Below are 27,611 nucleotides of genomic sequence, written 5' to 3'. Positions count from 1 at the left end.
GTATGTTGACTTAGGAAGACTTTTCTAGAGGGGTCTGGACCCGGTGGTTCCCCGTGGGTGCACCCCTGCCCACTTGTAAGTGGCTTTATGTTTAATGTCCCATTTCAGCAGCAAAACCTTAAGAAAAAGTATTTACTGCGAAACGTGAAGTCCGAGCCATTACTTGATTTTGCATTCCGAAACAAGTAGCTACTTCCTTAGACAAGCACACGAATCTGCAACTACAAGAAGGTAAGCACATTCACTAACTAGTCTACTGGGCCACGAAAGGGTAGCTATCACGGCCGGATTTAGAGGGAGTGCACCGGTGCACGTGCCTCCCCCCCCCCCTTCGTTGTAAATATACACTATCTAAAATGAGAAGTTAGCAGTGAAAATAGTAACACTTTCCCAAACTTTCTGCAGTCATGTTTCCGTTTGGGGCTTAAAAGAAAGTGGAGCTTTGCAAAGGCAATAGTTTAGGGTCTAAGTCGATTTTCTGAAGGTTGAAGGAAAAGGATTCATCAAACAAAACAATATAGCATTTGTCAAGTACAGAAAAAAAACAGAAGCCAGAAGGAGATAACTTTTTTCTGCATATCACTTCCGACCCGCTCCTCTCCCCCCGCGCTCTATGAACCAGTGTTGTCAGGAGTAAAGAGTATTGTCACATGTCACTTTGAACAGTTTGTAGTTATTGTTGCACCCTTGTTCAGAAAATCCTGGATCCGACCCTGGTAGCTACTATAAAATATTTAAATTATTCCAGCTTAAGAAATGCAGAAAATGATCTACAAAACCTGTTATATTCTAGTTATGATAAAATAAAATTTCAAAGTTAATTGCGCGTTACCATTATAAGCCCTGATTTTTAAAGGAAAATCAAAACCAGAACGCCGTGCTTGAACTTAGCATTAGTAGTTCGTACAAAATATTTGATGATGAAAATGAGTTATTTCGTTTGTTCAAGTCTTCAGTAATTTTGCATTGATTTATCACATAGCCCCAGCCTATTATTGATCGTTATTTTGATTATAGTAAGGAAATCTGGTATATTTTAGATTTATTAAATAATCAACTTATGACATATTGACAACGCGATGATAGCACGTTATAGCATTACGCTATAAGTAACGGAGAATCTCGTGTTACAACAGTGAAGTTATATGTTTTTTTACCTTGTTGGTGTTGTGACATGTAAAATGAGTAGATGCTCTTGTTTTCTAAAACAAATCGATGAGTGAGAGAGAGAGAGAGAGAGAGAGAGAGAGAGAGAAAGAAGAGAGAAAATTCATACTTTTAAATATACGGTGCTCGGTTTGTGTATTTACTGTAGGCTCAGTAGTTAGGCGCCTGTTTCATTTTACAAACCACTTCACTGCGTTGATGAAGTCTCGAGTTATCAACAGCTTAATCTTCAACTCCGCCCTAAGCGGACGTCAAATGTCTTCCCTGAACCAATAGAACGTCACCAGACACCGCCCAAAGTCGGGTACTCTTTCCAGTAAACCTGTCTCTGATTGGCCGCTGTATCGTGAACCTCCTCGGGGTGTGGCTCGTGTTAAGTAAGCTGTGACGTTTGAAGTGAGACAGACAGCAGTGTAGTGGGGGAAGAATCGAGCGCACAACGTGGTCGAGGCTCTCTGGGAAGACTCGGTGACGGGTTCAAGAAACCAAACCGCTTAGGCCTAAAACACAACACACGAGTGGTGGTGGTGGTTGAGGTATTTTTTTTTCTTTTACCCTGTCACACACGTATACCCTCCCTCCGTTTGTTTAACCCTCGGGATTTTGAGGTTTTGAAAGCAGCTGATCATCGCAAAAACACACAGAGACGCCACACAACAACACCCGAGAGATAGATATATAAAAATATTGAGACGTTTTTCCCTCGTGAAAAACGTCAAAGCAGACAAAACAACAACTTATCCAATCTTGTCAGTAACAGCAAGTGACAGCCATACGTACGTTCACATACGTATAGGGAGAGAGAGAAAGACACGCATCCGGTCGACACAAACAAATAAACACATACTCTTTCTTGCACGCAATAGCTATCTATCAGGTAATGCTCCCTATATGTTAAAGAAGAAAATACAACTAATATATATATATATATTTAAAGAAGTGTGGCTATTTTGGTACTAAAAGTCTAAAAACCAAAACCGAAAACACTTTCACTTGCCGGTCGCGTCACACATCTCGAACATAAGACGACAAAGATGTTTTGGACAAAGCTTAGTATAGTATTGATCTAAATAAGAAGACTTGTAGACCACATGTGGATTCTGTGACCCGTGGAGACATCAACAAAAGTCCATAGACGTGCCATTCGAAGACTAACTTGTGTTCCTGGAACTAGCTACCAGAACAGTGACTATGAAGTAACTTCAGAAGATCAGGAAGCAGTGAGTGTGTCTTGATTAATAGTGTGCTGTTCTCGTGTGTCTGTGACTTGTCAGAACATTGTCGAGGAAGCGCTGACAGGAATAGAACATAAAAGGTGAAATCAGTGAGCTTCTGACTTAGCTTCGGATGACCTTGGCTATGCTGCGATATTCTCCACAGGAAATCTAACTGTTTTCGTGTAGTTCTATGGGACTATGAACACACCCATTGTAATATTTACGGAAAAGCTACTAGTAAAAGGACAAGCAATTTACTAAAACTGTGTGTTTTTTTAGAATAAAAATAAACATAATTCAATCTACTCTAACAAATGGAGGAGGTAGATTGAACTAGTTAGTTCTCGTTTCAGTTAGTTCCCCAAAAAGTTCCTGTTATTATTTTTCTTATGTGCAACAGTGAAGAAGTGGACGTTATTACCACAGAACAAACTTCTTGTGTAACAATGGCTTTAGAAACCGACAGATCGAGTCCCAACAATGCTTCAAGCCCTGGTCCTAGCCCTAGTCCAGCAACATCCTCATCATCGGCAGCTTCTGTGTCATCAATGTCGCCATCCCCATCGTCATCATCATCATCATCATCAGGGCGAATTGGTAGTCCGGGATTCGATTCCGGGAAAGAGTCAGGAAGTATGAGTCCTTCTTCATTATCTATGCCAGGAAGTCAATGTACGTCACCGTTTCTAAGACCAATTTCGTCACCGCCGTCAAACCATCAGTCACACAGTGCTCCCGCGCTTTTGTCATACAATTTCCCACCCCAAAGTCCGCGACCTAACCATCAACCAAACCCAGTACGAACTTCTCTCACGTTCAGCGTTGATAATATCCTAAGACCGGACTTTGGAAAACGTGCCATTGAAGAGAAACAAAAATTTGAACCAAGGACTTATCACAGACCACAGTCATACAATGGTGACAACACACATCGTCATAATAACAATCATCATCACCATCATAGGCGGCGGGAGTCTTCGGAGTCAGAATCTGAAAAGCGGCTGCAAGATTCAAGCAATAGTAGGAATAGTGACTTACCACCACACGGGGCGACGACAACAACAAATACTATTCCATCATCTCCTGACAGTACAAAATCAAGCACAGACTCTAATAAACCTGCGGTGCCACTAGAGAAAGTCGAACCAGCGATACCTAAAGGACCATTGCTTTGGCCAGCGTGGGTGTACTGCACGAGGTACTCAGACCGACCATCGTCAGGTAAGTACTATAAATTATTATTATTATTATTATTATTATTATTATTATTATTATTATTATTATTATTATTATTATTATTATTATTATTATTATTATTATTATTTTAAAATTGCTTTGTAACATCATACGCTTGTTGACAGACAGATTTCTCTACAAATATGTCAGTTAATATACGTGCAGCGAGAATATTGTGACGTGAGTCGATATACTACATTCTATGCCGAAGGCCTAGTATTGTTTATATGAGTTGCATGTTAGTACTGTTGTCTACCAGACACACGATCCACGTTTTAGGGACTATTATACATATAAATACAGTACGTAGAGGCTACAAATATAATTTTTATGTGTATGATACAAGAACTAGGCGAGTGTGTTAATTTATGAGGAATAATTGAGTCCACATTTTGGTATGAGAGTGCTGTTATACCAATCTGTACGTTTGAAAATGAGATTGCAGTTTATGTAAGATGGTAATCTGTCCATTTGCGCGTAGCTTTTAGTGATTAAATGTTCCAATCCTGTTATTGACAAACGGTCTATAACGACGAGGCGTGAAAGTCTGCTGAGTCATTCAGATCAAAATTCTTTTCCTATTAAAGTTACGTTACTATCCAATTTGATTATTTTTATTAACCTACAAAATAACTGTCTGAACTTATAGCTGTAGTTCCTGGGTTCAATTCCCAGAGTTAGTTATCATTACTGAGATTTAACTCGATTTTGTAAGCTAGATTTTGAATGGCATCCCTCACAATGTTAAAGACCTTTCTTCTCATAAGTACGAAGATAATGGAATAATGTTTCAGGTTATGATTACAATGCTAAATTATCTAAAATCGATAATGTAAATAATATTGTTTATCATCATCATTATTATTATTATTATTATTTCCATTGGCAAAGGAGATACATAGTATTGTTAGAATCTAGTTGCATTTTCTGTGACGTGAATAGTGTCCTGAATTCGATCCCAGGTGGAGTTACATGTGATACGAGTACCATACTTAAGCTAAATTGTAAGTCCACGCTTTAAATAGCTTCGATTCAGAAAATGAACGTTAAATTTTGAATGTACAAACAAAACAATATTTTTTATCACAATCCTGTATTTGTCGCACAAATCATAACTAACCTCATCTGAGAGTAATCCATGCGTGTATGTTGGTAATTTGTTGCGGCTCTGTTTTATGCTACACAGTACACATTACAGTGCGCAAAAATCAATATAAACAATTTGCACGACTTATTTCGTGTCATTGATACATTGCAGTTGACTCAATGTGTTTCATTATGTGTCGTTCACTTTTGCTTTTTTCTTTTTTAATCTGAAGTGCAACACCAGCTATAGTTCCCATTTAAGCTTGGTTTTCTGTACATATAAATACATATAAGTCGTGATTCACTGAATTTGTTTGGAGAGTAACTACACATTAGCCCTAATGCATTGTATGATATTCATTTTTCGTTATTGTACACATAACTTACAAAGCGTAGCTACTTATTATATAGGAGCCGATTTCTTATTTAAAACGTGAACATTTATAATACAGGTTTAAAATTATCTTTATATGTTACTATAATGTACATACAAATAAGTACCTATTTGTATTAACACAATGAAAAATTTGTCCAAAATTTATAGAAGAGCTTGAAGACTATGAAATTTATATTATAATTATTATTTAATTAACGAAAACTACTAGCAAGGAAATATCTATCAATAGAGGAGCAATATTTTTTTAAAAGTATAATTTAATGGATTTTACTGTGATAATTCTCACAAATCAGGTAAAATTGTAAGCAAGTGCAAAATATAATTCTTAAAAAAAAAACTATCAAATAATTTTACAACTTTGTAAACTTTACCGTGCGTTTTCTTTTAAAAATTACATGTATTGTTATTTTCTTACTTCTGTTTTGATTGACAGCTACCATTTCATTCATGTAGTTATAACAACTACGGCTTATAATAATAATAATAATAATAATAATAATAATAATAATAATAATAATAATAATAATAATAATAATAATAATAATAATAATAATAATAATAATAATAACTTAGTTGCAATGCATTAATGTGTGAAGGAAATTTCGGAGCCTGTCTAATAGTGATGTATTTTACAAGAATTTTATCCAATAAATCATATTGTTATTCTACGCCATTATTTTGTAAACATTTTTAGAATATACAGTATTATTATGACGGATGCCAATATTTCATAAATGTTTTAGGGTAAATTATGTTTGTATATTTTCATATCCTCTTAGTAAGGCCAGATAAATGGTTACTATCTTTCTTCTTGTGAGATTTGAGATTGATATCGCAAATATTGTATAGCACTATAGTTCATCTAGATAAGTAGTATTCAACCTGTAGTACGCGTACCCTAAGGGATACGCGATAACTTCTTAAGCCATGTTAACTGCAACATAGTTATATTAAATTTTTGGCGTGACATTCCTGTTTATAGTAAAACTGAGTTATTTAATTTACAAGTAATAAATTCTATAACTTATTCTTAACATAGTTACATATGATTTGTGTCAATATAGCTTAAATCTCGGAGGTATATGCTTGAATGAAGAATTATCGATAGAGATACGAGAAAAAATAAATACGACCGTGGAACTTCTAAGATGTAAACGATTACATAGATCTAGACAAGAACAATCATTTTTGGATCAAAAGATCCAACATAGTCTATTTCAGGCAAAAAAAATCTTGTAGGTCTTATATCTGGAGAACTACATATAGTGTAGCAAAACCCAAACTATCACTTAACTCGGTATGATGTGCTTATTCCGTAGAAAATACGAAAATCTTTTGATCCATTTTTTTGATCATTCCTAAAATTCTTGTTTTAAAATTGCCTTCCGCAGTTGCATTATTATTATTATTATATTTCAAAATGTAATTGTTTTTCTTTAATTTATTTCATGTAAATTGATTGAGGATTGAATTTTGTACCTGAACTAAGATCTTCAATAATAAGCTATGTAAGTTTATCTACGCTTGACCATTTTTAAGATGAATTGCAAGGGATCACTAGCAAGTGTGTTATTAGCAACGGTGTTAAGTTCTGTCATTATAACGGAGGAGTATTCAATTTGATAGTAGAATAATAAAAAAAAATGACAGTAACGACAATACATACATATATATGAACCATATTTCTCATGTTACGCTTGATTCTAATTTAATAGCAATTTGTTGTTGTGCCTGAACTATTGGCCCGCTGTACAATATAGGTTAAAATCATGCCTAATTAAAAGTTCTGATTGTTGAGGTTTAACTTAAAGTTTTGTTTTAGTTTGTCCACCAACTAACTTGCGATTGTAACAAATTTAAGTAGCTTATAGTTACAACCCTTGTAATAATAACAAATAGCAAAACATGTTCATATTCAGTATCATCTCTATCCATTTTCAAATAATTAAATTGAAACACTACAGTTAAAGTTGCAATTAAATTGTCATAATAGTTTAAAAATTGACTAGCGACATCTATTGGTATCAGACAGACAGATATCGACGCCTATTAGTACGACCGTTTATTATCAGGCCCACTGACATATTCATCTTTTATAAAGAGGATATGTTGTCAATACATTTGTCAGTAATACATATTAATTTTACCAAAAAAAAAAAAAAAAATACACTGTATTTTCTTTGCATTCATTTCGAAGCTTTTAATACGAGAAAGTTACCGAACGTCATTAAAGATTTCGTCAGTGCTAACTCCCTTTCTAAACGCATCGATTCTCTATGTCCTTACATAGTGTATGTGTGTGTGTGTGTGAGAGAGAGAGAGAGTGAGAGAGAGAGAGAGATGGATGGAGAAACATCTTCAAGTGTGTTAGGAAGTTCATTCATATTGTACTACAAGTACGACAGTTGTTGAAGTGTTTAATGATCATTACAGGAAAGGTAATTACACATAATAGCTTGCTAGATATGTATGATAGAGAAAACAATAAAAAAAAATATTTACAGAACTTTTATAAACATTGTAATGATTAACTTTTATTTATTTTAGCTATTTCTTAAGCTTCTCTACGTAGATAGAAATTCGAAATTACGTCGCTATAAATGTTTTTTTATGTTGTTTTATAAATGTTTTTGATAGTCTTAACATATATTCGGAATATTAAAAACTCTTTTCCTTTATATTTTAAATTATTCTGAGCTTGCTAAGAAAAGTTCATTTTAGTATTTTATAGGCATATTTTTGATTGTTTCTCATCTCTATATGACTAATCAGTTCTCAAATATTCAGCTAGTCTTCTTCTGGAGTACCAGTGTAATAATATTTTCTTACCGGCTAGTTTTCTTTAAAAGAATAGTGTAACGAAACGGATTATATTTTTTAAAGCTAATATCAGTATCCTGGTATTAATAAGACTAAGAAAAATTCCGCTTAATTTTTCTTCAGATTGGTTCTGAAAATATTCAGGAATTGGTCACACGTGGAAATTAAAAGACTATGTTTGTAAATTACTATATTTTCCACTAAAAATAAACTATTTGATGCCCTTTAATCCTTGGGTGTACACAATAATTATTTAAACAATAATTTATTTTCAAAAATTTCACATGGAATTCACAATCTTATTATTTTTTTCTTCACTTGGCTTCACATTTTATAACATGTGAAACAGCGGGATCAGTTGAGATTTCAGTTCAAATTATAAACATAGTGAATTTAACCTGAAGTGATGTAATGACTGAATTGCCAATTTTCATAAGGATGCATGTTTTTTTTTTTTTTTTAAATCACTATTGTGTGTCATTTTGGTATCGACGCACTTCTGAAATTTGGTCATAAAAGGATTAAACACGATAGCAGTTTTATCTGTTGATTTGAATTCAAGATCAAAGTTTTTTTTTTTTATTAGGTTAAATTTAAGACGCGCTAGTGTCTCAGTTTCTTCAATTCCAGTAGATCTATATACCTTTTTTATCTTCTCAATTTCTGTAAATATCATTTTACCTAATTTAAGTAATTATTTAAAGAATTACGCATACTTTCCTTAGTTTGTTTGAAATATTAAAATTTTAAAATGAACTTCACTATTTTCTATATTTTAGTGAACTAACTGAAATTAAAACTTGTGTAGTATAGAAATATATGTATGCTTTTATCATTCTAACTTAAAAAGGAAATTTATGCGGAATCTCGTCCCACTATTTTAGGACATTTTTCAATCACTCTAAAAATATTTCATCAATGTGAAAGAATCTTATTCTTGTTTGAACACTCTTAGAATAAACGAATATGTGTTTACTTTTACAGCGATACTATAATTAATCTGTACCCATTTTATCAACATTGATCAGAGGCGCAATAATTAAACAGATAACTTAGATATAATTAAAAGAAAGAACGTTGTTATTGACTCGTTGTCATGAGTAAGATTATTGTTTTATGATGGATAGGACATGTTGGTATTATCAAGATCATTACTTGCTATGATTGCTGCTGATATTTTATGTACGTATACTACAGAGGAATAAATCGAAGATTTCTGGATGCAATTCATGTTTATGGTCAGTAAATTAGTAGTTGATATGTTTACTATAATAACGTAATAATTTAAAAGATACGTAAAGCGAATCAGGGCTAAAACGAAGTGTTATCGTTTTATCTGGTGCCGAAGACACGGGACTATACTATTTAGTTCCGAAGAATAGTAAGAACTGAGTTTATGTGCATAAGTACATATACCTTTTTATGAGTTTCACTATTTTAAGAAGCGGGAAGAGAATACAAAGAATTGTTAATATGCAGGATTCTGAGATTGAAGAAGTACCCAGTGTTTCAAACGAAACCATATCTGGAAATGCAACAGCTTTGTCTGAACATTCCTATTCTAACCTTATTGATATGTTTAGTCGACTACTTGATGAAAAGCTAGAACAGAAATTTGATCAACAAGATAAAAAGCTAGAACAGAAATTTGATCAACAAGATGAAAAGCTAGAACAGAAATTTGATCAACAAGATGAAAAGCTAGAACAGAAATTTGATCAACAAGATGAAAAGCTAGAACAGAAATTTGATCAACAACAAAAATTGTACGATGAAAAGTTAGAACAGATACTAGCGCAGCATAAATCTCTTGCAGATAAAGTACAAGGTGTGCAAGAAAATTTTGATCGCTTGCAATACAGTTTGAAAGAAAATTTGCAAGTATTAGCTAATGAAGTTACCGTCAAAATTACAAATGATATGACGCGAGAACTTGATACTAGGTTTCAACAATTTAGTAACAAATGGCAAGATAGACAGGATCAACTAGCTCTAGAAACAGAGTCGATAAAGAAAGCCGTTGAAGCGGTGGAATCGACGACAGCCCAACAAAAAAATCAGATAGTGAATATTACTGCCCAGGTTAATTCACATAGCATACTGATATCCAACTTACAAGAGGGAATCAGATCGTTACAAGAGAGGGAATGTGGCTACAATGATCTTATGTATAAGGAGGCTTTGGGTACTCCCAATCAACAGGAAATATTGCATCATCAACAGGAAGCATTGCATCACCGCCCGAGAACTCCATTAATAGAAACTGACGGGATATTTTCTTCTAAGAGTTCTGTTGATGATGGTTTAGTTGTGGAAGATCACAGTAGGCGATTCCAAAGTCCAGATCGCAAAAGAAGAAGGCAGATGAATGAGAGCGAAAGGGTTCCAGACCATTATCAACGCCAACAAAATCATAATCATAGTAAAATAAACGTTAAGGTCAGTGAAATTAAGGCCATGACTAAATTCAGCGGTAAGTGTGACGAAACCGCAAGCTCGTTCTTAGAGAAGTTTGAAGCAGAGTGTGAAATTATGGGTGTGGATCAATCTAAATTTATGAAGTTGTTACCACATCTGTTACTTCCCCCTTGCTCCTTGTGGTTTAAAGCTATTCGCGATCATGTCAAATCCTACGAAGAATTTAAACGGGCCCTGTTGGCTAATTACGAAAATGATTTCTTGTTAGCTAACCGTGATGCGATGGTGCGAACCCGACACTATTCACCTCGGGTCGATAAATCTCTTACAGATTTTACGATTAATGCCTATAATGAACTTAAACTTGTCAATCCGTTTCAGCCCGAATCCAGAATAATCGCTTCCGTACGCATTTTATTGCCATATAAATTACAACAGATACTGTTGTCTGCTCAATGCGTAAACTTCAATCATCTGATAATTTTAGTTCAGAACTTCGAGAATCAATTCCCGAACCCTAGCGGAAGTAATCGTAATCCACCCAATCCAATTCCTGTCAGAAACCTGAATATAACTAGTGAAAATATCGAAAACCTTCGCAGCGATGAGAGGTCACGTGATAATACTGGCATTGGAATTAGTGAAAGATCTGTTATACGTACTGGAACTGGAGCTAATGGAAGATTCAATTCTAACGGCAGAAATGGAACGAATTATGGTAATCCGAGGAACAGTTGGACGAACGGAAGAAACTTTCGTGGAAGACGTAATTACAGTAACAATGTCATGCATACCAGTGTGACTCAAAACAGATTCAATTGGAGATCTCGAGATGACAGGAACTGTCGGAATAGGACCGAAGTAATAAATGAAACGGGAAATGGATCAAGAGAGAATAACCAAGATTGTGGTGTTCAATGTACTTTAATTGACTCATTTGTTAATCATAATTTAAACTAAAACCCGCTGATATGGTTGGGGTTAATCCCATATCAGCTGAAGGTTCTCACGATTATTCATCTCAATGTTCATCTAATAGTTTACTTGAGAACGACGGTAATTTATTTAAGGATAACTATGATGATAAATATAAATTTGATGTAGTAAATAGACGTTGTGTATATCAGTATTTACCCATTGCAAATTGTTACTGGGAAACCGATGATGACATTGATGATTCATATAATTATGACAATGATTTTGTATTTTTGAAGTCGTTCTGTACGGCAAGAATTCCTGTGAAAGTTAATGGAATTTCTCTAAATGCTTTACTTGATACGGGAGCTAACGCGTCGTTGTTGTCTTTTTCATTTTGGAGTAAGATTGCTAAAGAATATTCAAATCCCAGATTGGAAAAGTTTGAAAATTTGATACTAGTTGATTATACAGGGAAACATAAAAAGCGAGTTATGGGCAGAACTCATATTGTCTTGTCTGTGCAAGAACGGGATATTAATCTTCCTATTCTAGTAATAAATGAGTTAAATGAAAACCTTTTGATTGGACTCGACTTCATAACACAATTTCGTGTAATTTTAAACTTTGAGAACCAAACATTTACCTTACCTGGGTTAACTGACAGAATAACACAAAAATTAATTTCTCATATGGAAGAAAGCTCACTTCAATGCAATATGGTAAATAATTTAGTTGATGAAGGTGAGGAGACGTATCCGTTCGATCTTTATGTCCAAAAAATTTCACATGATTTGGAAATTAAAGACCCAGATATAACTTCACAATTTGTACAGATTTTGCATAAACACCGAAAGGTATTTTCTAACCGCCCAGGCTGTTGTAAAGATTTCCTATATTCACTTGAGGTACATAACAAAAACCCAATTGTTACTAAACCCTATATAATTCCCTACAGGTTCAGGGAAAATGTAAGGAAACAAATCTCAGAAATGTTGCGTGACGGGATAATTAGTCCGTCCCAAAGTGTTCACTTAAACCCCATTCATGTTGTACCGAAAAAGGATGGACGCCTGAGAATTGTTTTAGATATGCGTAAATTGAACTCGTGTATAAAATTACAACAAGTCAGATACCCACCTGTAGAAGAAATTTTAAGTACATTACAAGGGAACGTTATTTTTGGGAATCTCGATTTGGTCATGGCGTATAACCAAATCCTGCTAGATAAGGAATCACGACCCTACACGGCCTTTTCCTTCGAAGGACATCTATACGAATATAATCGAGTAGTTTTTGGTCTGATCAATGGAAGTGCAGCGTTAGCATCATGCTTAAATCGAGTTCTGGGTCAAGATCTGAGGAGTAATGTAATAGTGTATGCTGACGACATATTAATTATGGGAAAAGATTATCAAAATTATTTGAAATATCTGGATATTGTGTTAAAACGTTTAGAAGTGTCTGGGTTTACTTTAAACCTGGAAAAATCAAAGTTTTTCAAAACGTCAATAGAATTTCTTGGTTATCAGATCGATTCAGAGGGTTTGTGTTTCAGCGAGTCCAAAGTTCAGGCTATTAACGATCTGCCTCCGCCAACCAATGTAAAACAAACTCGTCAAATTCTAGGATTGTTCAATTGGTTTCGAAAATCGATTCCCCGTTTTGCTGAAATTGCACAACCTTTATTCACTATTACCAAAAAGGGAATACCATGGCAGTGGGGTGTGTTGCAGGAACGAAGTTTCAACCAACTGAAGGACTGTGTAATGCGAAATATTCGTTTAAATCATCCGAATTATGATATGCCTTTTTTTGTGCAGTGTGATGGTTCTCTAGCGGGAGTATCTGGGATTCTTTGGCAACCTAATCCTTCAATGGAAAGTCCCGCTGTCATACATTGTGTGAGTCGGACACTCAAGAAAGCAGAAAAGGGGTATACTACTACTGAAATCGAACTGTTAGCAATACGTTTTTCGATCCAAAAGTTTGCTCCATATATTAGTGGGTGCCATTTTACGATAATCACCGATCACAGTTCGTTACGATATCTTCGCAGTATACGAGGGTACAACAATAGATTATTAAGATGGTCGCTAGAACTCCAGTCCTTCGATTTCGAAGTACAGCATATAAAAGGGATAAATAATGGTCCCGTGGATGCATTGTCAAGAATATTCCCTGGTGAAGAACAGCGCATCTTAAGTATCAACGTCTTTAAGATTCTTCAGGATGAAATTGTTCATGTAGATTTAGAAGACTTGATAAAGAATCAAAGAGATCACGAGGATTATATGAAAATTATAAACCATCTGTCGTCATGTGCCCCAGGTTGTAATTGCCCTAAAGGGTGGAATACCACGTTCGTGCTTTCGAATGATGTGTTGTTGATTAAAGACTTTAAATTTAAAAATCGCAAGAAAATCTGCGTTCCTCCTGCATTAATTCCTAAGATACTGAAGGCGTATCACGACGATTTTGGGCATTTTGGTTATCGAAAGGTTTTTGACCTAATCAATAAATCCTTTTATTGGAAATCCCTCAGACGTACTATTAAAACATATATTAGTGATTGTGAAGAGTGTATGCGTATTAAACATAATAACCGTGCTGTCAATAAGCCGATGCTTTCAATACTACCTGATAGACCTCACTACTTCCTGTCGATAGATTTATATGGTCCTTTACCAAGGGCATCTTCTGGAGAATCTTACTTGCTTACAGTGATGGATATATTTTCCCGTTATGTTGTGGCTTATCCTTTGAGAAAAGCGACGTCTTCAGCCATTATATACCGTATATTGAACGTATACATACCTCATTGTGGAACAGTAGAACATATTTTATGCGACAATGGTCCACAGTTTCGTAGCGACTCGTTTATAAGATCAATGGCTAATGCGGGTATCAAAGTCCATTTTGTTACCCCATACCATCCGAGCAGTTCCGTGGTGGAGAATATCCATCGCCATTTTGGCACACTTTTCAGACACTTGTGTAAAGACAAACATTCGGATTGGGTAAAATATGTTACTCAAATTACTTATTTCTTAAATTATTCTATCTCTGATTCGCTCGGAGTGGCACCGGCAAATATACATAACGGAACAGATATAATATACTCCATTGAACATCATTTTGATATAAAGTTAAGAGATTCGGAGGATTTGGAACCCTCACATTTGATAAGTATGGTACAAACTCGTCGATCTCGAAAATTCCAACGACGCAATGAAAAAGTAAAGGAAGAACAGGAGAATAAGTACCAGATCAGAACTGGCGACATGGTGTTTCTGAAGCTCCATCCGCAAAGCAATGCTAGTTTAAAGCGAATTTATAAGTTTTGTGATGTCTATGCTGGTCCTTACCTATGTGTTAAGGAAATCAATCCTAAAGTGTTTGAATTAGTTGATGCTAAAACAGGCAAATCTATAGGGTTGCGCAATATTGACGAACTAAAAGTATGGCAACCTTCGAAAATCACGAAAAACAAATGGTTGAAACTAGTTGAAGCTTTAGTTAAACCTGATATGTTAACTAAATTAAACTTAGATAACAATTCTTAATTTATTATCTCAGATATTACGAGTTGTGTTGTGAATACTTCATTTAAACTTTATGTTTGTGCGACATGTTATCATGTGATTAATTTATCTTATCTATCTTTGTGTTAATTCTGAATGTTATGTTTCTTTATTTTATTTTGCATGTTCAAAAGAGATTCGATTGTATTAACTTGAAATCCGTGACAGTGAATTTAAATTGAAGCTTTTAAACGTAATTATTGCCTTCTGATCTTGTTGTTGTTTTGATAAGATGACAATCTTAATTATAAATAATATTGTTTGTAAATGGATGTTATTGCTCAATGTAAAAGAGGAACAGTTAAGTAGTAACTCTGCGTAAGTCATCAATTACCTATAATTTTGGATAGACCCATAAATGATATTTGTAATGAATCGACGTTTATGATATGTAATTAGTAATAAAAGAAAAATATTGTTATAAATGAATTGATATATATATATGGAGAAAGAAGAGAAAAGAAAAATATTTATATTGATGTAATAATAATAATTAATACGAGGATTGATGTAATAATGATTAGTACGAGGGCTATTCAAAAAGTAAGTGTTTTGAAAATATCCAGGGTTCTTTCCTTCTCTGTGAATACTGTTACGGAATTCCCGTTCTGGGCGACATTTACAGCGATACTATAATTAATCTGTACCCATTTTATCAACATTGATCAGAGGCGCAATAATTAAACAGATAACTTAGATATAATTAAAAGAAAGAACGTTGTTATTGACTCGTTGTCATGAGTAAGATTATTGTTTTATGATGGATAGGACATGTTGGTATTATCAAGATCATTACTTGCTATGATTGCTGCTGATATTTTATGTACGTATACTACAGAGGAATAAATCGAAGATTTCTGGATGCAATTCATGTTTATGGTCAGTAAATTAGTAGTTGATATGTTTACTATAATAACGTAATAATTTAAAAGATACGTAAAGCGAATCAGGGCTAAAACGAAGTGTTATCGTTTTACTTTCCGTGACATTTAAAAAGAAAATCTGGAAGTAAAGTTTCTTAAAGATTTTTTACAAGTAACATTGATATCATATTTCAAATAAACTCAAAACACAATTAACTATTTTTTAAAAAAATATAGCGTAAATTGTTTATTTGTTCATATATAGCCTAATTTGAGATACGCCAATTTATATGAAGAAAGTATTTGATAAATATTTACCAAAAGAAATCATCTCTAAATAGATGAACAGCATAGAGCAAGTTAAGGTAGAAAACAAAACTAAATCATATGTTTTCAAAGGATAAAACGCCCAAGTTATCAAAAATAATTCAAAAAATAAATTTCAGTATCTTTATTAAGTTTTATTATTAACATATATACAAATGGAAAAATTAAAATGTATTTCACGATTAGTTAAAATTTTAGATAAATTGTGTTTTGAACCATGTAATATAAAGATATAAAATTAATGTTTCACTTCCTATATTTCATTGTAAGTTACTGAAAATAAATACAAGCAACCTTGAACTTCAACGATTTTTTTTTTTACCTATTTTGAAGCCGGAAATGAAAGCAGAGAAACTTGGCCGAAAATAACTAGACACTTCCGTTTGGCATACAAGGGGACGATGCAAGGGGGTTAGGAAATTAAACCTTTAAAACAAATACAACTGTAAGACTGTCACATATGAGAGAATCTTGACATTAAATAAAAAAAGACAGAAATATCCCCGTAAACGTTTATAACACAAAAAGGAAAGTGTTTATTAAGTTCAGCTATTTTTATTGACTAACAATAAAACAAAAAAAAAAAAATATATGTCCTGCTAAATTAACGACATACCTAAATTCTTCCGCATTCTTCAGAATTTTGGAAATCCTTTAAGTAAATGCTTTAAAATAATTGCTTTCAAAATTTGAAAAATCTATGTTGATGAATAGCAATGCTACGTCATCATCTTATAGGTGGTATCGTATTCCTCCATAATATATCATTTTCTATCAAATATTTGCTATTTTAGTATTATCAATGAAGAAAAAATCGTGGGGACGCACTAAAATCGATGTTGTCAAGTTGTACTTATTTCCAAAATATATTTGCTAGTTTAAATGCTATTTTCAGCAATAGAAACAAATAGACAAAGAAATCTATGAAAAATTTTATCTAACACTTGTGTCAAGTAATTAAATTTGGAATATACAATAGTGTACTTATTTAAGCCTTGTTTAATTAAAAAATGACTTCTGGTGTTTCGTTTAAGTATTTCTTTGTGAATTTAAGCTTTTTTACATTATTTTATTTTAAGAAAAACAACCAAAAATTAATCTGAAATGGCACTTATAATAATAATAATAATAATAATAATAATAATAATAATAATAATAATAGTGTTATCAAGATAAATGTAAATGGAAGGACAGACATTATCAAAAACATTTTGCTGATTAGGGGTGCACACGAGACGAGTCGAGACAGAATTTTCCTGACAAAATTCGAGTTGAGACACAGCTCTTCCAATAAGAAAAATATATATTTTTCGAGTCGAGACATCATTTTTACAGCACATTTTCGAGACGAGGCAGTCTCAAATCTTGTCTCGTGCGTATCCCTATTTGCTGTCATAACTGTTATCTCATACTATAAATAAAATTTAAAAATACTTTTGCTTTACGGTTATACAATAGACCATTTATGTAATTTTAAACGATAGTAAAAGATTTATGAATACATTTCTTTCTATCTTATCAATAATCAATTTAGGAATTTTATTGAATAATCAAGCTTATTCTCTTATATAATATACATATATATATCAGTGTTTTTTTTTTTAAGATTTTGCCTTTCCGGGAAAAAATACGAAACAAATTTAAATTTGCTTCGCGATTTACAATTTTTGCATCACATTTTCGGAACCGAAGGAAATCATTATTTATGTATTTTACTATTTTACATGGACGTGAATAACACGTGAAAAGCAAAATAGGCAAATCCGAAATGCGAGATCAAAAGAGAACTTTTCTTTCAAAAAGGAAAGACTTTGTAACGCTGTTTTTGTCGCAAAAATACCGGTAGCTCTCATTGATAATAAATTACGATTATAGATTCATCGAAATTTGAGATGCAACTTTTCTTTGTATCGCAATTCTGTGATTTTTGTAGCAAACTGCGATGCGATGCGGATATTTAAATTTTCTATTTCTAATAAACTAACGAATCATTAATTTTACGAGTTCTTTTCTAGTTTGATTTTCCTGTCTATTAAAATGTAAGCCTATCTTGATGTTGTAAAGTCCTGAAATTTAGCAAACAGAATGTCCCGCAATGAGATGTGAAACTAAATCACGCAAAATAAATCTGTAACGGAGAGAGATAACAAAACTTTTATCATTGCGGCATGAAGATACTAATATAGAATTTTTACTAATAGTATTTTAAGCATTTATTTTACCTCTACCGCATTTTCTCTACTATTTCAGTTATTTAGTTATTTCGTATGAATATTCATAAACGATTTAATGAAGCAAAAACGATACTTTTTAAAAAGTAAAATGCAAGAGTTACTCGTAACACTAAAATACGTATTTCTTTCTATTTTAGCGAAAATGTTAAAGCAACATGTTTACTTGTGGTACATAAGCGCAAAACTTTCTTGACAAACACGTAGTTACCAAATAAAAGTAACTCTTTCTAAATACAATTCTTCAGTGCAAGAAAAAATCCCTTTTTACAGTTTATGTTTAAACAAAAAGTGCGAAAAGTTTGCACTTTACACAGGCGTATTACACCTTTAGAAAAAGGAAATCTATCTTCTGATTTTTGCTATTTTCAAATTTTCTGCTTCAGTAACTAATTCCTTGGGAATGTTCTCAGCGAGGCAACCTTTTTTTTATTATTTATTAACGTTTATCGTATACATTTTTTTCAAAGATACAGAATGACCAGTGAAATTCAGCTTATAGTTACACAAAGTATATATGTTATTTCAAACTCTTTTCTGACAAGAAATAAATATGAATTTATAGTTTCGTTACACTTGAATTTTTAATTTATTATTTGCTTTTTCCTTCCTATCTTGTAAACCAAGTCAGTTGAACTTAAAATGCTGTGAGAATGTAACACTTTATACTCATAGTTATTCTTTGTTAATATTTATCTTAACAACTAAAGAAGTACGCAACTTTTTAAGACTTAACGTTGGCTAGAATTGATGACTCCAGTTATACGTAAGCTTTTGTAAAATTTAAAATAAGCCACATAATCAGTTAATTACGTATACACATCCGGTAAAAAGAATTTGATTTATTTTTGTCCAACTTATGACATTAATTAAGACTAATTGAAGCGACGGAATTTATTCCAAGCTTTTTCAGGTTTCGAATTGCAGAAATTGTAGAGTAACGATACAAGAATTTATATATATTAAATTGATCAAGAGAACCAAATTGTGATAACATATTCAATTATAATGATTTTTATTAGGCAATATAATTTAACTTCGTTTTCAATGTTAACTTTGAAATTCAGTTTTGAAATGATAAATTCGAAAGTTATTTTTTAGAATTCAACTTTCAAGTTCACCCTTTTAAAACACTGGTGTTGGAGTTACTTAGGGATGCGCACGAGACAAGATTTGAGGCTGTCTCGTCTCGAAAATGTGCTGTAAAAGTGATGTCTCGACTCGAGAAACGTATATTTTTCTTTAGAAGAGCTGTGTCTCGACTCGAATTTTCTCAGGAAAATTCTGTCTCGACTCGACTCGTGCGCATCCCTATGCAATTCCTATATATTCTGTCTTTATGAATACCCAAATGGTCTCTTGCTTTCCAACTTATTTGACTTGAATTTGTTTTGATCACAGTTGTGTTTGTACATCACCTTTTCAGGGATTAATAAAATATATTGATCACATTTTGGATTATACCCACGTAACCAAATCTAATTAATGCATGTCACATTTATTAATATGCTGTTACTAATTATAATAAATACATTTGATATTTATTATTAACATATCTACATCAATTTCCTTGATATACGGAGAAAGTTAATAGATTCAAAGTTATGTGAATTTTCGCAACTTTTTTTATCGTATATTAGCATAAGGAGTTAAAATTTATATGGTGTATATAATAGATAAATCGTGATTTCGTGTATGGATAAAACACTAAATAATATTCAGAACTATTTCACCTTGTATCATCCAAATTTCTTAATAGTAATTTGTGTAGAATTTGTTTTAAAAATAGTAATAATAAAAGACAGTGTTAATAATGTTACTCGTAATTTAATATTAAACAAAACGGAATTATATTTTTGAATATGAAAAACATAAATGATTTTATTATGAGATACATTAGCATATAAATTTATTTGAAATGTAATTAAAAATCTATAAAAATATTTTTTACACTTGCATATATTAAGCAAATTAAATGTAGAAATATAATTTGTAATGGAATTAAATTAATTTAATGCAGAATTTTATTAAAGTATATAAAATAGTCGCCATCCAGAGTTTCACTCGAACAATTAATAATTTTAAACATAATGGCTTTTCTCAAACTTCAAAGACACGTTTTTGTTTTAAATTTCTCAATTATGTGTACTTTCATTAGTGAGTACGATACACAATATTTGTCACATTTTTTTAGGTTAACGTCCCACGATTATGCGCTGAGGATAAGGGAGACGGTGATGATGAGATGGATGATAATGAAGGGATGCCGAAAGTGGGAGGAAACGAGAGAACACGGGAAAACCCACACACACGGTGTTTTCCCACTACAAAGTCCATTTGGCGAAAGAAGCTGGGATCAAACCAGACACTCCATGCGGCAGAGATGAACGCTGTACCACTGAGCCACGGTGATTCCTGTCACACTCTTGGATTGACCGAAATTTTACCTCCAAATGTGGCTAGTACTTTGAAGGTTATTTGAGTCTAGAGTGCACCATTTCGATACACATGTTCGCTGGTTCACACCTTGGTAATAGTTCAAGAATAGTTGGTCAGATCCTACTTTTCTAATAACGTTCCATCTTCAGTATTAAAATATCATCCTAAACATTCTGCCACTACTAGAGGCTAGTTGCTGCAAAATGAAATTCTTTTCAACATTCTGCGGTTCTTGGCTTTCTTCTTCACCCTGACATATTGGCTATTTGTTATTATACCACTCAAAAAAGTAGTCTTATTCTTTCCTTTTTCTTTTATCTTCCACAATTCCTTCTTAAACAGGCTAATAATATTTTTTTCCTGTTTTAAATATATCTGATATTACTCCTTTCTTCTTATTACTCCTAGAGCTTCTTTATTGCTTAAAGGGGGAGCAGCGGTTCAGTGCACAGCTATGATGCGAAGGGTCTCTGGTTCGATCTATAGACACGTAAGCTTGGTATTGTGTCAGTGAATTTTCTCGGTTTTTTTATTTCCTCCCACATTGTCATTTCAACAATTCTATCATAATCATTTAATTACCTTAAACATCCGTCTCCTTTAGGCTAAAGGGTGTAATCATAGGTCGTAAAACCAGAACTTCCATTTCACTTTATTTTATTGCTTTTTTTGTTCGACGTAACTACGATAAGTCTCGCAGGTAATATACCCTATGGTGCGGTAATCCAGCTCTTTCTGGAGGCAAGATATTGTGGTGGGAAATGTCCTTTACTCTAAAGAAGACGGATAATTAATGAAAGTTGAAATAATTAGTGGAATAATAATGTTGGAGGAGACGGGAGAACAGTAATAAAAGCCAGGGACACGATGTTGTCCACCATAAACTCATATCACCTGGGATCGAGCCCGGAACTCCTCACACTGAAGGCGAGAGCTCTACCACTGAACGGCCATGTGCCCTTCATAAATTGTGTTTCCAACAAGCAATACGTAGTGCATGAAATGGAGATTTGAAACGTCATTATATGTAAAATGACATTTTTGTTAAAACATTTTTAAAATGTACTTTCTACTAGATTGGATCTTACAGTTTAACGTACCAGAATTATGTCCTTTAGGCTAAGGGAGGCGATGATTAAGGCAAGTGAATAATAATGGAAGAATTGGTGGAATGATAATCTGGAAGGAAACGGGAGAGCTCCGAGAAACCCCATGGACACAATGTTGTCCACCACAAACGTATTTGGTCGGGAATCGAAGCAGACACCTCACGCACCAAAGTTAAGCACTCTACCACCGAGGCACTACGCCCCCATTGATAAAGTGAAAAAATCTTATAGACCCTAGTAGAGTACGAATCTGTTATAAGATTACAAATCATGATTTATTGAATTTGAAACCGGATTGCTATTTGAATTTCGAAAAAATCATATTCCAGTTATTGAAATAGTCACATGAATTATTAAAATACATGCATAACAATTAAATGTTTAAACTTATTTTAAAAATCTAGAATTTCGTCGTGGTTAGATAGCACGCATTCATATCTTTTGGTACAGGAGATCCGAGTTCAATCCTCTAATATAGCTCTTATGGCTCAAAATTAACGCAAAAGTGTATGTCCTTTGTTTCATCAGAAAGCATCAAACTAACAAGTATTGAATATTGGAAAAGTTGTCAAAGATGGGACATAATAATAATCAATATATACGAGGGTCAATCACAAAGTTCCCCGGATTTCGTTGTAACTCTTTGTTATCATAATATAAGCACAAATTTACTTGATCGTCTTCAAAGTAGGCACCATCGGATTCACATACACTTGCTCTACAGCTTCTGCGATTGCTGGAAACACTGACGAAAGTCTCTTCTGGTATCTTCCGAAGTTCAGCCGTGGCGTTCCTTTTGATCTCTCGTACGGTGGCGAAACGGGTATGTTTCAGACCCCTATTCTTAGCTTTGGGAAGAGTAAAACATCCGATGGTCGTAAACCGTTTTTAAGATTATCAAATTCTTTGAAGCATATTTTCTCCTTTGGAAAGAGTAAAACATCCGGTGGTTGTAAACCGTTTTAAAGATATCAAAGACTCTGAAGCATATTTTCTCCTTTGGGAAGAGTAAAATATCCGGTGGTCGTAAACCGTTTTTAAGATTATCAGTCTGTGAGGCATATTTTATACTTTGGGAAGAGTAAAACATCCGGTAGTCGTAAACCGTTTCTGAGATTATCGAAGTCTCTGAAGCATATTTTCTCCTTTGGGAAGAGTAAAACATCCGATGGTCGTAAACCGTCTTTAAGATTATCAAATTCTTTGAAGCATATTTTGTCCTTTGGGAAGAGTAAAACATCCGGTGGTTGTAAACCGTTTTTAAAATTATCAAAGTCTTTGAAGTATATTTTCTCCTTTGGGAACAGTAAAACATCCGGTGGTCGTAAACCGTTTTAAAGATATCAAAGACTCTGAAGCATATTTTCTCCTTTGGGAAGAGTAAAATATCCGGTGGTCGTAAACCGTTTTTAAGATTATCAGTCTGTGAGGCATATTTTATACTTTGGGAAGAGTAAAACATCCGGTAGTCTTAAACCGTTTCTGAGATTATCGAAGTCTCTGAAGCATATTTTCTCCTTTGGGAAGAGTAAAATATCCGGTGGTCGTAAACCGTTTTTAAGATTATCAGTCTCTGAGGCATATTTTATACTTTGGGAACAGTAAAACATCCGGTGGTCGTAAACCGTTTTAAAAATATCAAAGACTCTGAAGCTTATTTTCTCCTTTGGGAAGAGTAAAATATCCGGTGGTCGTAAACCATTTTCAAGATTATCAAAGTCTCTGAAGCATATTTTTTTTCCTTTGGGAAGTGTAAAAAATTCGATGTCGTAAACCGTTTGTAAGATTATCAAAGTCTCTGAAGCATATTTTCTCCTTTGGGAAGAATAAAACATCCGGTGGTCGTAAACCGTCTTCGAGGTTATCAAAGTCTCTGAAGCATATTTACTCTAATTTCCACATGGACTTGATGTTTGCGCGTTGCTTAATCTCCGAAATTGTGCCTACTAATCACTTCACGCTCTTCCGTTCAGCTACACTACTTATACACTGTCCGTTATAACCTGTTCATACTTGTCAAAATCATAATTAGGCAACATAAAGACAGTACTGTACCAGATTGATTGTGATTGTATCACAAATGCCAAAACCACAACAACATTCTGGGAACTTTTCCACTATCCCTCCTATATCATTGAGATGAAGAAAATGACATGGGTGAGGTAAATCCTCATGCGCAATTTTTGAGAAAATCAACTAATTTGTATGGGGGTAAAAAAATATATCATTGTGTCCGACAATAATCTGGTTTAAAGACATAACACCTGCTAAAGTGAAATTGATACTAATATTAGTTTTTATCAAGCTTTTTAGTGTATTTCATTATGTACAGTAGCAAGAGAAAGGCACAAACTTTGGTGAATAAAATCGAATAGAAATGTCCTTTTGAAAGAGAAATAAGAACATCCTAGAACTCAAGATAGACAAATCGCAGAAACGATAAGAAATCTCGTATTCCGCTTTTCTTTCTTTCCTTTTTTCTTTTTCATTCTTATATGCTAATTTCTTCGCAAATAATGAGAAAATTTTCTAATTTTGTTTCCTATTTTGATAATTATAGGTGAATAAACTTATGTAAACGGTAGACATTACATGCAAGGGACAAATTTGTTCGTCTCGCGTAATTCAATAACGTAGGAAGTCTGCATGTTTGGAGCCCGTTCACATCTTAATGTCAGCAATAACCATTATATGGTACTTAATATAAAACTGGAAAACTCAGTAATGAAGCCTGCTATATAACTTGTGTTCATTATGTGTGGTCTGATTTTCTTTACATCTTTTAAAATTTTAGTACCTAACGGCATGCAATCTTTTATATATATATATAATTTTTAAAAAAGCTTAAAAAGCGTAGAATACATGTACATGCTTATTGAGTTTGATATATGTATATGTATGTTGTACGTCTCTTGCGAAAGAATACACCTACCTCATTCTCATTTTCTTTTCGTTAAGTACTACAAAAGAACGAATAGGTCAATCTGAATACAGTTTTCTGTACCTCTTGTTAAGCGGTTAGCGTACGCGCCTTTGGCGCGGGAGACCCGGGTTCGATTCCCGGCGGGAGCTCATGTGGTTCGGATTCCACGTTAATCAGTAGGTCCACGTCTCATATAGCCTCGCTGCTGAACGGGACGTAAAACTCAAAATCAATCAATCAATCTGTACCTCTTGTTTTACTTATACAGTCAGTGACAAAAGTTCTTTTCGTTTGGTAAAATTTATTTTGTGAATAACGATGGTATGGTTGGAATGTACAGAAGATTACATTATTTTTAATTTACTAAGAACTGTACTCAAATTATCCTTCCACTGAAGTTATTTACGAAATTAATTTCACCAAACGGAAATAACTTTTGACGACGACTGTACTATTACTCTCGTTCTATACCGAAAACTTAACTTTAACAATTTATTCTTCGTATCAGTTGAAATTATATGCATTAAATTAGAAGATATTGTAGCAGATTACTGCAAGTATTATGCTAGCCTTTAGTAAACTGATTTTGGGTTTGACTCCTGATGAGAGCTTTCTCATGACTGAGCAGTTAGCGTACGCGCTTTGACGTGGAAGACCCGAGTTCAAATCCCGGCGGAAGCTCATGTGGTTCGGATCCCTCGTTAAATTGTATTTCCACGTCTTATGTACCCTCGCTGCTGAAAGGGACACTAAACTCAAAATCAAAGTAAAATATATCTCAAACAAGTTCTGTATCACATACATTGAAATTGTGAATTTTCAACAGATATTGATTATACAAATAATAGAGTGTATCCTTTAATAAAGTTAGAATTATACAAATTCTAATAGATTATATACACATCCTTATCAACTTAGTGGAAACACGTCAGATGGCTGTGTTGGCAACGGTCAAGTGGCAACCACAGAGTCGGGCTGTTGGTAGTGAGGCGTTAGGGCAAACTCCTTACTACGTGAGGAGCAGCAGAACGGTAGTGAGCAGTAGTGAACTGAGTAGACAGTGATAGTGTAAAATGAACAACCTGTCTGATTTGGTGCAAGCGTGATGGAAGTAGCAAATGTGTTGGGTATGTAGCAAGGAACTGTGACCAAAATTATGATGGCCTACGAAAAAACTCACGGAAAAACCACGTTGGCGAAGAACAGTGGTCGGAAAAAGTCTTACAGTGACGGATCCCACTGAACATTAAAGACCATAACGATTGCCATTCAGAACCGTCGTCCGGCTACGATTCAAATGACGGAGGAACTCAATCTGAACCTCTTACAGACTGTGTAGACATCCAGAATACGCCACGAGGTACATGACATGGACATACGGGTTCGGGTTGCAGGGGCGAAACTGCTGATAAGGCACCATAACGCTTTAGCACGACGGCGATGATGCCGCAAACATGCAACATGGACCACTGATGACTAGAAATGTGATATAATCGGATGAATCATCGTTCACCTTATTTAACACTACGAGCTGTGTTTATGTGTGTCGAACACCCAAAGCAGCGTATGATTCGTGAAACGTGATAGTGGCTATGTGATGCCGTGGGCCGCAATATCCTGGTTTTCAGTAGATCCTATGCTTACTACGTTTACTGGTCGCGTCACTGCCTTTGATTACATCACATCACAATTTTAGAGAACCATGTGCATCCTGTGGTATGGTCCAAGTGTTGTTTCCAGCTAATGGCATCATATTCCAGGATATGCACATTCACACAGTTGAATTTATTGTGGCGTGGTTTGTGGAACATCGGGATGAAGTTCAACACCTCCTCTGGCCAGACCAATCACCTGATCCGAACACATTTGAACCGTTGTGGTCCGTTCTGAAGATACGAAACCAGCGCCGATTTGTTTCTTCATCTTCTCTCATGGAACCGAGCGATGTATAGCACGTGCAATGGTGTGATATTCTATTTGCTAACCATTTACGTTCTCTATGACACCATCAGAGCTATCGTGAGGACGAAAAGTGCTCCAACGCTATGTAAATCTGGTTAAGCTGTATTTTTCTTGTAGGTGATTACATTAATCAGTGTTTGTAAACAGAGGGAAAAGTATGTGGCGTACATAAAAACGTAGGTCACATGCGTAAATCCTGTAGTTTTTGGACTTAACGTACGACTAGAAAATTTATGTAACATCCTGCAGAAAGGTATAAGTCAAAACGTTTGTTTTATAATAACGTTCCGTGTAAGTGTTCTATCTATAGTACTTTCCATGTGAAAAAGGGACTGCATACAAGCGGTAAGGATATAAATACAGATGGCTGTATGTAACATACGTATATATATGTAATATACGGAAGACTGTTAGACGTCAGGCATCCTCCAAGGGCATGATGTAACATCTAAACGGGAAAAAGGCAGTATCTATATAGCATATGGATAACATATGCTCCCTACAAATTTGCGTAGTAAACATATGGATTCCGTATATTTGCACAATATACCGCTGTCCGGATTTTTCTCAGTGATAGATTTATTGTTATAAAATTCTTTTGAGAGCCTTCAATTGGTTTTATAAAAGAAATTAATTCCAATTTTTTTTGTATAATACCAATATAATAAAATTAAGAAAAAATTAATTAACATTAATTTTAATGTTTAAAACAAATCGAAATTATTAACTTATTATATTAATGAAAGTACAGTGCTTGATTTTTTTTTCAATATTTGCTACGTATTTTGGATAATTTAAAGATATATAACTTGCGTTAATACTAAAAAGAATATCTATATTTCTTTTACTAAGTATTTCTTAGTATCAGTATTTCTTAATTAACACTTAACGCTCTGGAGAATTATACGTATTTATCA

The 27,611-nt window shown here is 33.9% G+C and overlaps 1 protein-coding gene across 1 annotated transcript in view; it reads left to right on the top strand.

Moving 5' to 3' along the window:
• The first annotated feature begins 1,566 nt into the window (after window positions 1-1,566).
• The window catches only part of LOC145668146 (homeobox protein engrailed-2-B-like), a 97,696-nt gene continuing 71,651 nt past the window's right edge, over window positions 1,567-27,611 (top strand). The window contains exon 1 of the mRNA XM_081735725.1: window positions 1,567-3,605. Coding sequence (XP_081591851.1) covers window positions 2,774-3,605 — 832 coding nt within the window. The 5' untranslated portion in view covers window positions 1,567-2,773. The remainder of the gene's footprint in view (window positions 3,606-27,611) is intronic.

Source organism: Thermobia domestica, chromosome 13, assembly GCF_964235325.1.
Source record: "Thermobia domestica chromosome 13, izTheDome1.hap1.1, whole genome shotgun sequence".
NCBI classification, from domain to species: Eukaryota; Metazoa; Arthropoda; class Insecta; order Zygentoma; family Lepismatidae; genus Thermobia; species Thermobia domestica.
The sequence above is the reverse complement of the archived record's forward strand: the minus strand, read 5'-3'. Positions and strand labels throughout refer to the sequence as shown.